The sequence below is a fragment of the Centruroides sculpturatus genome, unplaced genomic scaffold, assembly GCF_000671375.1.
Source record: "Centruroides sculpturatus isolate CEXI.00-Female unplaced genomic scaffold, Cexi_2.0 scaffold906, whole genome shotgun sequence".
Lineage (NCBI taxonomy): Eukaryota > Metazoa > Arthropoda > Arachnida > Scorpiones > Buthidae > Centruroides > Centruroides sculpturatus.
Genome location: NW_019385169.1, coordinates 281,486 through 295,870, shown reverse-complemented (window position 1 = coordinate 295,870; position 14,385 = coordinate 281,486). Strand labels below are relative to the sequence as shown.

At 26.4% G+C, this 14,385-nt stretch overlaps 1 protein-coding gene across 5 annotated transcripts in view; it reads right to left on the bottom strand.

Moving 5' to 3' along the window:
- Positions 1-608: 608 nt before the first annotated feature.
- The window catches only part of LOC111635694 (head-specific guanylate cyclase-like), a 65,119-nt gene continuing 51,342 nt past the window's right edge, over positions 609-14,385 (bottom strand). For 2 of the 5 annotated variants that reach the window (XM_023380733.1, XM_023380734.1), the window contains exons 2-9: positions 7,572-7,624; positions 3,737-3,852; positions 2,952-3,622; positions 2,459-2,777; positions 1,673-1,839; positions 1,460-1,603; positions 1,239-1,393; positions 609-1,173 (exon numbers count right to left, since the gene is read on the bottom strand). In XM_023380733.1, the coding sequence (XP_023236501.1) occupies positions 957-1,173; positions 1,239-1,393; positions 1,460-1,603; positions 1,673-1,839; positions 2,459-2,777; positions 2,952-3,622; positions 3,737-3,852; positions 7,572-7,624 (1,842 nt within the window). In that variant the 3' untranslated portion in view covers positions 609-956. Of the gene's footprint in view, positions 1,174-1,238; positions 1,394-1,459; positions 1,604-1,672; positions 1,840-2,458; positions 2,778-2,951; positions 3,657-3,736; positions 3,853-4,902; positions 4,951-7,571; positions 7,625-14,385 lie in introns of those variants that run through there. The other 3 variants (XM_023380736.1, XM_023380735.1, XM_023380737.1) reach the window with 3 other exon arrangements.

Genomic DNA, 14,385 nt, shown 5'->3' with positions numbered 1-14,385 from the left:
CACGTTTTAAACTTGAGTATGCAGGTATCCATGTGTGATATAAAGGAATTTAACGAAAATCAAATGATATGAACTGAATTTCGAATAAGAGAAAATTAAATTATTACCCTTACCAGGCTTTCTTTAAAGGTTTAAGTTTCTGTACTTTTTAAATAGTATAAACATAATTGAGCTCTTTTTCTCAGAACAAGAGTATATATAAAATTCAATTGTGTATGAATCTCTGCTTTGGATCATTTAGTAGATTTCGTGCCATTAAGCCATTAATAAAATATACTTTGTTATATCAAATTTTAGCTAAAATGAAATATTCTTAACTTCAATACATACAGTATATATATATATATATATATATTTATTTTTGGGGTGCAAATATTTACAGTTAAAAAATAATAATTTGAAAATTCACAAACATTCAACAAGCAATATACAATGAGAGGAACAGTTTTAATGGAACTAAAGTAGTTTCGAATTGACGATTTAATTATTTTTATTGTTTTAAAAATAATAAAAGAAGCATAAATCTGTAAAAAGTACTTTAAAAATAAAGATATATAAAGTATGTATATATCCTTTAATATTCAAGAATTTCAGAATTTATTGAAAATAATAATTTTTAATAAATAATCCCTTCCTTTTTTTATTATATAAAAATCGCACTAAAGAATTAATTTAGACATTTCAATTTATATTAATTTAGTTTCATAATTGGAGTTTAATTGATCAATCACTAGCTTGTTTTAGCCATTCTATTGTGATTGATTCTTCCTCGGTAACGACATAGGGAAATGGGAAATGGTAAAGAAAAAAAAACCAGATTATTAGCAAAATAAAAGGAAATGGAATATAAATTCATTCTCTGGAATGTCACTTTTCTTAATAAACAATATTCCAAATGTGAAATAACATGGAGAAGTAATGATTTTTCGGACACTTTATAGCTTGTGTTACTTTCATTACGTTTTCTCCGTATTCCACGGAGTTGTGACATCTAGTTCTAATTCTTCGACAACTTTCTTTATGTGAACGTCAAGTGGTTGATGTCGTTCTACATCCGGATGGTGATAAGAGTCTAGAAAATGACAAGTTCCTTCGATATCAGCGGGAAATTCACGAGGAAGACATTCCGGTTTGCGCGATACAAAAGAGAATCCTTCGGTTTCTGTAAGCAAGCTGAATATATGATTAGCATGTTTAAAAATCGGTAATTATTCTTAAAATAAATATATAATTCTTACCTATAAGTGGTTGGACTAATGTTTATTTTTCCAGGTTCGCTCCCGGATTCGAATTTGTTAGCTAGAGTGACGTTATTCCCAAAAAGACAATAACGTGGCATCTTCACTCCAACCACTCCAGCCAAAACTGATCCCGAGTGTAACCCGATCCTCATCTGATATAATTAAAATAATTACAAATATATTTATTTTCTGAACGAGATTTCAATGTAACTACTCACCTGAAGTAGTTTTCCATCGTGAGAATGTACAGTTTGAGCAGCATTCATCATCTTAAGAGCCATCCATGCTGTTTGTTGAGCGTGAGTTTTGCTTGGACGGTGAAGACCTCCGGCAACACAATAAGCATCACCAATAGTTTCCGTCTGGTAAAGAAAATTACATTTTTCGTAATAAAATAATTAATTTTTATACCGTCAATAAATTATAATTACCTTATAAACATCTAGTTCTCCACAAAAAATGTCAAACATCGTATATAGCGTGTTAAGCATATTAATTACCATCATGGGTGTGGCAGTTGAGCAGATAGCCGTGAAGCCTACTATGTCCGAGAATAACATTGTCACGTTATCGTATTGTTGGGCTTCTACATGTTCACCTGTAAAAATAAAGCCATAGGACGTTGATAATTTAAATATTTAAAAAAAATATTATTTAGTATTAAATTTTGTCAGTGTTTTCAGTTATGTTTTTATTGTAAAGCAAACAGAATAAATTAAAAATTTTTAAAGATATAAACAATATTTAGTTATGAAATTAATAATTCTAGCTAAAAGTAGAATAGTCAATTTTTATTTTCTTATAAAGCATACAAAAATTTTTAATTATTTAAAAAGATTTTACTTATAATTATTAAAATTAACATTTAAATATATTAGCCAGAAATGACAAGAAAAATCAATTTTGATATTTATTAAATTATGCGTGTAAAAAAGCATCAAAATTAGAAAAGTATATTATAAAATACACCAAAACAGACTGTTTAATTGTAATATAGCTTTTACATTCTTTCGAAAAATGTTCAATAGATCCACACCTTTTGCCAGTTATATATGCGATTTTGTATAAATCTATGTAAGAACTCAATTATATTGCTTATTTATATTACCTTTTATTGTATTTTTTAAGTTTTATAGTAAGCTTATATGTGATAGAGAAATAATATAAACAGTCATTATCACAAATCCGAATAATATAGAAACAGTAATTGCATTTACCGAGCCACAACTTTCTAGCAACATTAGGTGGAAAGACCAGATGTAACAAATCTACGTTCTTCCTCCTTTCAGCTTCGACAGCTTTATTGGCTTCCTGAATAGAGTTCCTCAACTTGTCCATCCTTCTTTTCAGTCCGTCTTGAGCTCGCACCTGCTCCTCTACTAAAATGATATCCCTGGTGGCATCGTGGATGGGGATATCAGATAAGTACAAACCTCTGGCATTCATCTCGTCTAAACCGTCTACAACTGGAGATCCAAGAAACAGTAAGGAGTCGGATTCTGGACAATATATCATTTGTCCTTTCAGCTCCATCCCCTAAAAATATTCTACATTAGAATTAGCGATGTTTAAAATATATTTGCCTAATAAAATCGTTTATTTAGCGTACAAAATATGTATCTAAAATATTAGAGTTTCTGCACTCACTTACTAAATTATTTAGTCTATTTAATCACATTTTTAAAATATTTTATTGAAATTAATGCTTACCTCAACTTGTTTATGACAATTTTGAATTGATAGAAAGAAAGGCATATTCATTTTAGCATAAATAGCTTGGAAACTGGGAGACACTTTCGGTTGGAGTATATGAAAAAACTTCGTAATGTTACATCCTCGAATTTTTTTACTTCGACCACCGATAAGTTTAGACAAACCTAAACCCACTTGAGTTAGTTTTAAGTTACGATCAACAACAAAATGGAAAGGGAAAGCTTTACAAAATGAAGCAACCGATAAGCGAGTATCTTCTGTTTCTATTGAATTACTTTCCAACAGAAGATGATCCTTCTTGTTCGATTCTATAATCTTTACTTCATATAAATAACTATCGACTGCACTCCCTTGCATCTTGATGATAGTTCTTAAGTGGAACAAACTATCTAAAATCCTCTTGATGACCCCAACAAATGCTTTAGCCCAAAATAACCTCTTAGTTGATAATTCTAAGATCAGATGACCTTTGGATGATTTTGGCAACACTCTAAGAGTCTCTCTTTCTTCGTGGTCCGATTTACTAAGAACGTAATCTAGACATTCTAAACTAGTGAAAAAGTCGATAGCCGTACCACCTAGAAAATTTAAAGCTCTTCCATGTTTTTTCAAGCAGGTATCTACATGAAAGCTCCCACATTCTTCTAAAAGTGCATCTTCTTCCATATCTATGAAATTATAATTCATATACTTCGTCTTCAACTTAAGTAAATAAATATTCATTTTAGTTAAATTTTTTTACAGAATTTAATAGTGAAACATTATAAAATGAAAGTACTAACCTACAGAAGATGCATATTCAAATAGTTTCTTGTAAACTTCAGATTTTTGCATATCATTTTCTGTTTCATTTCTTTGCACATCATGAGATTGTCTTTCGTTAACAAAATGCGCTTCTCTAGAAAAATAAAAATAAAAAAGATAACTCACAAAAAGTGTAATTTAGAGAAGAGAACAGGATGCTAATTTGCATATAAATTTTGTTCTCACTTTTTATATTTATAAATTTTACAGATTTGCGTACAAAAAACGTTAATGTTCTTTAACAAGAAAATATTTTATTTTTAAAAAAGAATGTTAATATACATTACCAATATCAGATTAATTAAAATTAGAATTACTTCTTCCACGAACGAATTTTTTTTTAATATTTAAATACATGTCTTGAAAACTAATATAAGTTTACAATTAAACTTTTTTGGTATTAAAGAGTGATTTTTAAAAATGTAACATATTTTACCTTTATCTCTGTTTACATTATAAAAAGGTATGAATTTTATAAGATACAAAATATTTCAAGGCTTAAAATATTACTTGAAAAATACTTAGTGTAAAATTCCACAGTAAATTCTACTACAGATAGAAACAAGAATAATTTATAAGTTTTAAAAATAATATTAAACTTTAATCAAAGATATAACTTTATTTAATGTAAAAAACTACTTTATAAATTGAAATATTATTTTTCCTATAAAACTCTCATACAACTTACTTAATGTAAAAGCACTTTAATCAGTAGGAAATAAAAATGTACTTTTTAAATTAAAAATATTTTTCTTAATTAATTTAAATACATTTTTATTTAAAGTATTTACAAAAATATTTTTAAAGTATTAAACAAGAAAAAAGATTATCAAAACTACTGAACTGAATATAAAAATTCATATAAAGTATAAACACATTTTTAAGGTATAAAAATAGAGATAAAAAGTTGACTATCTTTAAAATTGGTAAAAAGCCAAATGATATACGTCAGAACATTTTGATTTTTCTAAAGTTTTGCTAACTTAGTGAACAGTTTAAACTTTATACAGACATTAAACATAACTGTTTACTCTTTAGCGCTATACAATGGTGTTATTCACACAATAAACTTTATCAAAGAAGAACTTAACTTTTAAAAATAATAAAATTTATTAATGATTTTATCATGTTAAAAAGTACTTACTTATGAGATCGTTCCTCCACTACGCTTTCAATTATTGAAGCTATCGCACAATTCTGCAAATTTAAGAAATTATTTATGAATAAATCTTAAATAAAAATGCAACTGATAGAGTTTATATATATATAAATCATATTAATATATCTTTAATTTATTGATTTTCTTCTTATTGTTTTCTAAGAAAGATTTTATAATGTTCATGTATTGTTATAGAAATGTGTCAGGAACACGTCCATTACTTTGTTGATTCCTTTAATCTTAGCAGAATGTCGAGTTTCTATGCATATATCCAGCTTATTAATTGTCTTAAATTTATTTCTTAACCGTTAACATTACAGATAATCAAGATTAACTATACAATGAGGGACAATAAAAGGCTGTGACTTATAATCTCATTTGCTAGATTGGAATTAGTTGAAACACCATATTGTAAATTTTTCAATAGAGGTATAAGTAACTTTAAGCTCGGGAATTAGCTTAAGTCAGATTAAACACAAATACTGTTAAGTAATGTTAACACACATAATTACAAACTTTCTTAATAGTGCTGGAAGAAGTTAATTCTCTCCTCTCTTTAGCTTAAGAAAATCCTCAGATGGTCGGCTATGTAAGAAAGAAAGCAACTAAAGCAACATTTTGTTTACTTTTTTCTACAGAGTAACCCCAGGAGAAATTGTAAGAACTATGTCATGTTGCTACAAGAAAGACAGAGGCAAAAGAATATTAGTAGAGCAATAGATTTTATCCCTTTAGACATCATACGACTCTCTTTTTCTATTAGATAATATGTTGTTTCAAGAAAACACACGAAGGCAAAAGTTATCTGGAGATATTGTACTATATAAATTTTGCTCTTCATATGCAATAAGTTATATAAGACAGAATTATCCTATAGAAAAATATAGATAAGAATCAAGAAGTTAATTTCGGATTATCGTTCAATACTATGAAGAAAATTTATCAATCTTCATAATCATTTGGTAGGAAAATCCTGGAATTATTCTCATTAATTCTAGATTACCAATTAGTTGAATATATGGAATTACACAGTAATCCACTGATAAAATGCACAAGCCATAGTTTAAAATTAACGAAAATTATAAAGTGAAATTTTACCAAAATTAATTGCAGACGTCTATATAATTTATTATTGATTTAATCTATATTTTATATTGTCGGGGATGTTGGAAACTGTCAATTCTTTCCAATTTTTCTTCTATTTTATTCTATACCTGAACCATTTTCATTCTCATATAACATCCTTATCTCGCTTCAATGCATTCTCATCCATCAAAAACATTCATTCTCTATTGTATGCCATTCTTAGATAGATTCTTCTTGCTAATACTTAGAACTAAAATATATACTTGGCAAATTGTTAAAGCATACCCTGAAAACGCTAAGAAAACATTAAAATATTAGAAAAGAACGATCCAAAAATCAATTTTTTTGAAGTAAACTTTATAAAGTTTATTGATTTTATATTGTTTAAATAAAAATAAAAGAGAAAATGTTACTTCATATATTTAATTCAGAACATTTTATAAAATAATTCTTATATTTTCATTTAACATACAAGTTTTTTGTGTTTCAAAGAACAATTAATCAAATAAAATTTGAATATCTCTACGTAAAAATTATAATTATATAAAACAAAAAAAAATCCAAGATGAAATTATTACGGGTTGTCAACAAGACATAAATCAAAGAGAAAAACAGGAGGAGATATGTGATGATCCTTTATTCATGATGATTAGATCATTTTTTTTTCATATTTAAGCTTGATTTATAGTCACGATTTTGTTTATCCGATGATAATTAATTGAAGTGGAGGAGAAACTGTGACAAGCATTATTTACGCTATCAATTCGTGTTTAAAAAAGTAATTAAATGAATGAAATTTATATAAATTTGTACTATTTTATAAACAGATAAAGAAACCGATGTATCAATGTAGATAAGCATAATTTTACATTAAAACTGTTTCCAAACTGATTATAGAGTTAATGAAGCGAACGCATTGATATTAATAGGCAACAAGAGAAACTACTAATCACAGTAATATGATGCTTAATTATTAGTTTCCTTTGATCTTTCTATGTTTAAATTTAGTTTGAACAAAGTTGTTTCAGCAAATTAAAGATTTAACTAAACATTATGAAACAATGTAACTGTAAACATATTAATGATGTTATATCGAAGAGATTAATTGTAGAGCGCATCGAAAAATTACTCATAAATCTTTTATTAAATAATATAATATTTTTTCCTTATATTTATGTACTTTACATAAATTATTTTTAAAGTAATAATTTCATATTAAGCTCTTTAAACATTATAAAAAATTACATTAATTATCAAAACTACTGAACTGAATATAAAAATTCATATAAAGTATAAACACATTTTTAAGGTATAAAAATAGAGATAAAAAGTTGACTATCTTTAAAATTGGTAAAAAGCCAAATGATATACGTCAGAACATTTTGATTTTTCTAAAGTTTTGCTAACTTAGTGAACAGTTTAAACTTTATACAGACATTAAACATAACTGTTTACTCTTTAGCGCTATACAATGGTGTTATTCACACAATAAACTTTATCAAAGAAGAACTTAACTTTTAAAAATAATAAAATTTATTAATGATTTTATCATGTTAAAAAGTACTTACTTATGAGATCGTTCCTCCACTACGCTTTCAATTATTGAAGCTATCGCACAATTCTGCAAATTTAAGAAATTATTTATGAATAAATCTTAAATAAAAATGCAACTGATAGAGCTTAAATATATATAAATCATATTAATATATCTTTAATTTATTGATTTTCTTCTTATTGTTTTCTAAGAAAGATTTTATAATGTTCATGTATTGTTATAGAAATGTGTCAGGAACACGTCCATTACTTTGTTGATTCCTTTAATCTTAGCAGAATGTCGAGTTTCTATGCATATATCCAGCTTATTAATTGTCTTAAATTTATTTCTTAACCGTTAACATTACAGATAATCAAGATTAACTATACAATGAGGGACAATAAAGGCTGTGACTTATAATCTCATTTGCTAGATTGGAATTAGTTGAAACACCATATTGTAAATTTTTCAATAGAGGTATAAGTAACTTTAAGCTCGGGAATTAGCTTAAGTCAGATTAAACACAAATACTGTTAAGTAATGTTAACACACATAATTACAAACTTTCTTAATAGTGCTGGAAGAAGTTAATTCTCTCCTCTCTTTAGCTTAAGAAAATCCTCAGATGGTCGGCTATGTAAGAAAGAAAGCAACTAAAGCAACATTTTGTTTACTTTTTTCTACAGAGTAACCCCAGGAGAAATTGTAAGAACTATGTCATGTTGCTACAAGAAAGACAGAGGCAAAAGAATATTAGTAGAGCAATAGATTTTATCCCTTNCAAGCCGGTATATACCGATCGGATAGTATTCCTCCGAACTTTGAAATTTTCCCTTGTAATTCCAGCCTTTTATTTTTCTGACAAAACAATTCTTTTATGTATTTGCGAGACTGTCGGGTAGGAACTAGTTATGTTTTGCGTCTGTTTTTCTTTTCGAAAGATGAGAGTATAATAGCATAGGTAGAGAGTGGGCAGAAGATACCTAATGTTGCTGGGCAGTTTGGCGTGAACAGGTCTACAGTAGGCCGCCGATCGAGAAGACTCAAGCAACTAAAGAGTAACAAAAATCACATCTGAGAAATAAAGAACATCGAAGAACATGAAACCGGAAACGTATCTGACGACAGAAGAACGCCAAGAAACTCGGCGAGAAATGTTTTCTTCTGAAAAAGAGGATTAATGCCGATATGTGTTATTAAAGATCCTTTAAAGAAGTGGGAGGATGTCAGAACAACGGTCTTAGAATGGCATCCAAACCAGGTTGAGGCTTGGGATTTCTACAATTGCAATGCTATTAATTGCCTAAGAAAAATCCTGAAGAAGAGAGAAAAGCAATCGACATTAGACAGATTCTTTAACCCTTTCAAACGGAAAACACATGACTAATAAAAACGCAAGACTGTGTATGTATGTTTTTTATTATTACATATAAATAAACGTAGTAAGAAAGTATATATATTTTTTTATTTTTGGGGGTCTCCAGAACGAATTAATTAAATTACCATTAAAACCTATGGTAAATCGATAATCGGTTAACGAACAATTCGGATAGCGAACAAAGTCTTGGAACGGATTATGTTCGTTAATCGATCACCCACTGTATATAATACCGTATTTTACAAGATTTATATCAATTTATAGCAAATGTGTTGAAATTTAATCAGGTTAAAAAGATTTTAAAATATATCGTAAATTTATATGTAGTCCTCTGAGATATATACAAGATATAACGTATAAAAGATTTGAAATGGATTATTTATCTTAACATTGATTGGTGGTTTTAGAATTTAAAGTTTGATTACAAATATATTTACTTCGTTAACCAATTGTGATGAAGGTAAACTAATCGCCAAGTATTCATGAATTTATTTAAAATACCAAAAATCATTTCTGATTAGTATTTTATATAATTTAACGAACTGCATATATTATTATAATTAATCTTGTAACATCTTTTACTATTTTTCTCATTTATGTACTGTACTTTCGCATTAAGTTTATTATTAGCATATTTGTAAATTAATATTTTATAACTTTTTTATAGTACTATACTGTTTACAGTATTGTAAAGGTTTACTAATAATACTGAAGAGTTGTAATAATTAGTGTTGAAAGAGATAATGAAACTAGGGTAGACTGACAAATAACATTGCATGAATTAGATCAATCTGTAAAATTATGCATAATAGTACTTTACCAAGTATAAATTTAATACTAGTATTATTTTTAAAGCAATTTCCTATTCCAACTTGTTATATTAGTTTGTGTACTTAATTATATTTTAACAGCTGCATATACACCAAATTAGACTATAATTAAGTATTGTATGATTTATAAAAAAAAAAGTTCAGTCAGCAAAATCCTGAAAGTTATCGCCCTTCAGGCTTTTTATCGGCATTAAGAAAAGCATTTTCATCTATACTAACAATAGGATTTCGAGAATGGAATAAGCAAAACAATCTAATTAATTCAATCCAGCTTGTTTATACTCAGAACAGAGATACAACTCAAGCAATTTTTGCTCTATACTCTATTTTACAGAACCAACTTTCAAGAAAAAACAGTTTTTGTAGACTTTGAAAAAAACTTTCGATTCAATTCAAATACCGTATTAAAAACATTGCAGATTAAACGGGCCAGTGTATAACCACAAAGCTCGAATTGTTCAAGAAAACGCAGAATATGCTTCAATTAAAATACACACAGACGTGTATACGTAAACGAATTTTGCAGTTTCTCTTTCATTTTTACGTTTCAGATATTGGACAAGTAGTTGAAAACTAATATGATGGGATATAAACAGAGAAGAAAATAATTCACTTCTTACAATACGCAGATAACGTTTCTGTACTATATTTTAAAATTATTGTGCTTAAAAATAAATCCGAGTAAAACTCAATTTATGGTTTTTAGAAACAATATAGTTATTGGAAGTAAAGAAGTAAAGAATGTTTGTAAAGTAATAGATTGCAGTTAGCTTCGTTTTTATGTACGTTTTTTATGGCGAAATAGTTTTAGCCTCATTTAAAATACATTTTTACTAAAACTCATCTGATTATAAGTGTAATTCAGCCGATGGAAAAATTGAAACTTTCTGATATTAGAAATCAGTGTAAGTTATTTAAAACAATTAGTCTATACTTCCAATGCTATGTTACGCCTGTCAATGCGTTTTCTGTATCTTATATAAATCAGAAAAAAATGTGCATGTTATTTATGTGTAAAATTCTAAGAGATGAGTGTAACGTGCCTGGTTACTCCTTTGCCATGACATTAAATGTGTAAATTTATTTGTTCCTGCTGAAAATAATTATAAATTTTTATAGAAAAATAAAAGATATTCAATAAATATCCCAACAATTATATTTCATATCATTCTCGATAGAGGAGTGTTGTAGCCTTTCGCTTATCACAACAATTACATAACAGACCACAGAATAAGAGGAATATCCGAAATAACTGAATTCTAAAGTTAAAATTTTTTTACCAGTTTATCGTGTATCGTTATTTAATATGAATATGACTTGAAACTTGTTTAGTATAATAGAAAATAGTCTCAATTCATTTATATTAAAGAATCAAGAATTCCTGAAAGATTTAGGTTTTCATCCATGGTAAAAAGATATTTTAAATCGTCTTTTCAAAGTGACACATGTTAAAAAAATATTAATTTTTCAGTTTAAATATTCTTTGCGCAGATAAAAAGACTAACAATGGGTTTATCATATATTATTTTTTATAATACAAAGTGTATTTTGTGTAACTCAAATAATACTTCCTTCTTCCATATATAAAAAGAATTTGATACGAAATCTAAGAATTTAAGAAAAATCTAAGAAAACACAATATAAATATTTTATTTAAACAATTTAATAAAATTAATTTTTATATTTGTTTACTTTAAATGGACTTATTTGTTGATATAAACAAATTTATATCTTACGCTTTGTAAAAGCTTTTATTTCTTATTATTATTAAATTTATTTATAGTATACAAAAGTAAATAATCTTAATTTAAAGAAAATAAATAAATAATTTCTTTTAAATTATTTTGTATAAAATATTTTTTATTTAAAAATCATTTAATATTTTAAAACGGTTTATAAATTTTATATTGTAAAATTAAAATTTCACTTATCATCACTCATCAATTAATAGGTATGTATGCATTTTTCAAATTAAAATAAAATAATTTAATAAAAGAAATGAATTTTTCAGTGTTGAATTGTGGTAAAGTCAGTTTATTTTCTTTCTTTAATAATTAATTGTTCGTAATTGTTTTCATGTAAAAAATCCTATTTTCTTTCGTACTTCAGTATTGATAAAGAATTGATTAAAGGATCGAATACAAAAATAAAACTGGTCTTTATTTTTTTACTTTTAACCAATAATATTTATTAAAATTTTAAAAATAAAATGAAATAAATATCATATTTTGCGCCATTAAAAAACAAGAAAAAATAACTTTAAATTATTTAATTATAAAATTAATTTTTAAGTATATTTTCTTTATATACATTATTTTTATAATTAAAAAAATAAAATTGTTTATTAAATTCGTATTAAAAATAGAAAAGTATTTTTTCTGGTTATGCATTCAGAACGAATTTTCTAAGAATATTTTAATCATTTAAATTCCTTTACTTCTTTACAAAATTATCGATAAAAATTTATTTAATAAACCATTAATTTCCTGCTTTAATATTGGTGTAGCAGCAATACTACTACAGCAATAAAAATCCCAAATAAATTAAACCTGATGATATCTACACTTCTATTACTGTTTTGATTGATGATTTTAATTATAATTATCATATAAAACGAACATAATTGTATTATAATTTTATTTGGAAACAGTTTAATTTTAGATAAATCTAATTAATCCTTTTAATGTCCGAAAATATATATAATATTTGTTACTTTTTCAGTTTAGAAATCGATAACCAGTTAACTATTTTATCACGTATCAACTATGGTATTGAATTTATCGCTAAGTTTTCGAAACTCTTGAGACAATATTTCTGGAATTTCCAACACGAAATCCCTTGGGCAATTAAGTTTTCCAACACTCCAATTCTTAGAAGTGCAATTTTTATCGTTGCAATTGTTAAATATATAAACACAAAAACACTTTTTAAGTATCTAAATAATAATCACATTGGCTTATACATTAAATCTATTTTCTACATTTTATTTTTTCATTATAGATTTTTTTATATTTAACTATAAAATGAATACTTGTATATAAAATCTGAAGTGCTTAAAACATGTTTTTTCCTATGAAATTAGTTAAATATTTTATCCCGTCAGAATAAAAAATTTTAAATTAACAAATGAAAATATAGGGAAATAAATTTATAGTTTTTCCTATATTTTTACATTTACATTGATAGAAGTCAAGTATTTCGATTCGAATCGATTTTTTCCCATTTGTTTCTCCAGAAAAACATTTGTAAGAGAGAAAAAAATGTAGGTTAAATAAATATTATCCTTTTGTTTTTACTATAATTTTATTAAGAAGTTCTTATATCTCATTCTATGTTTTCATCCTCTATAAAATTAATGTGAAAATTTGTATTAAAGGAAAACAAACAAACTCCATATAACGAGTTTGGAATAGAAATTATCATGTTTCAGATATTTCTTAACTGAACTAGTACTAAAACAAGGCATGTATCACCGAAATATTAATTTTAACGACAAGTTTCCAGAATAAACTAAAATCTGAATTTATAAAGAGAATTATTCTACTTGGAAATTTAATAATATAAGAGAATATTTCTCTAACTATATGAATGCATGAGAAACTGTGTAATATTAATATTCTGTTATTGAATACAATTGCTGCTAATTACAAGAATGGACATTTCTCGCTTCTGAATAGGTTTAATGTTACAAGATTACACGAAGCTAATAATTATCTTTCATTTTCTTAAGCAGATATAAATTCCGAGAAGAGCTAAAATGTCTATTGTGAAAGGGAACATTGTTCAACTTCACAATAGACATCTAAACAACACTTGTATCATACAATTTACAGTACTTGTTGTTTCAATGCAGTTTATAACATTCTCATAAATAAATAAATGTTTCGAGTCAGCTGCTTGATGAGTAATGCTAAAAGTGCATAACAGTCGTCTTCAGTACTATTAATCATATGGAAATTGTATAAATGCAATTACTGGATTTTTTCATCTACAATCTTCTAATGCAATTTATAAGAGAGAAAAGGTAAGAAAAGTGAGAATAGCTTGTAAAAATAAATGGCATATGGCAATTGATTCTCAATAAATCGAGAATAATGCTATTTTCTTACTTAGACTTAATGGAAGTTTCCTTTTTTCTTACAGTGATTAAAGTGGTCAGGGTTGGCTTGATATGTAAAGTACCTAGAGGACATAATTTTATCTTTTTATTCCTGATGGAAAGATAAACAATATATGAAATACTATATTTACAGAGAAACATTTCTTATAAACAAAATTCTTTTAGAAAAATAAAATATTAAATTTATAATGTATCAATAAATAATATATGTTACTGGAGATTTATCACTATAATGGAAAATGAAGCAGAAAATAAATAAAATAAATGGAAAACATGATGTATAGGTTTACATTTTATATAATAACTAGCTGTTACCCGCGACTTCGTCAGCGGAGGTTTTGCAAGCAAACCCCATTTACATCCAATATTTCAATAACCATAGTAATTGTTATATAACACCTACCGCTGAAGAGAATTGCCGAAAATCAAACGAACTATTTTCAATTTGATCAATTTTCTGAAACGTTTACAATCGTTCTATAATCGAACCAATACGCAATAACAAATTCGAATTTAAAAC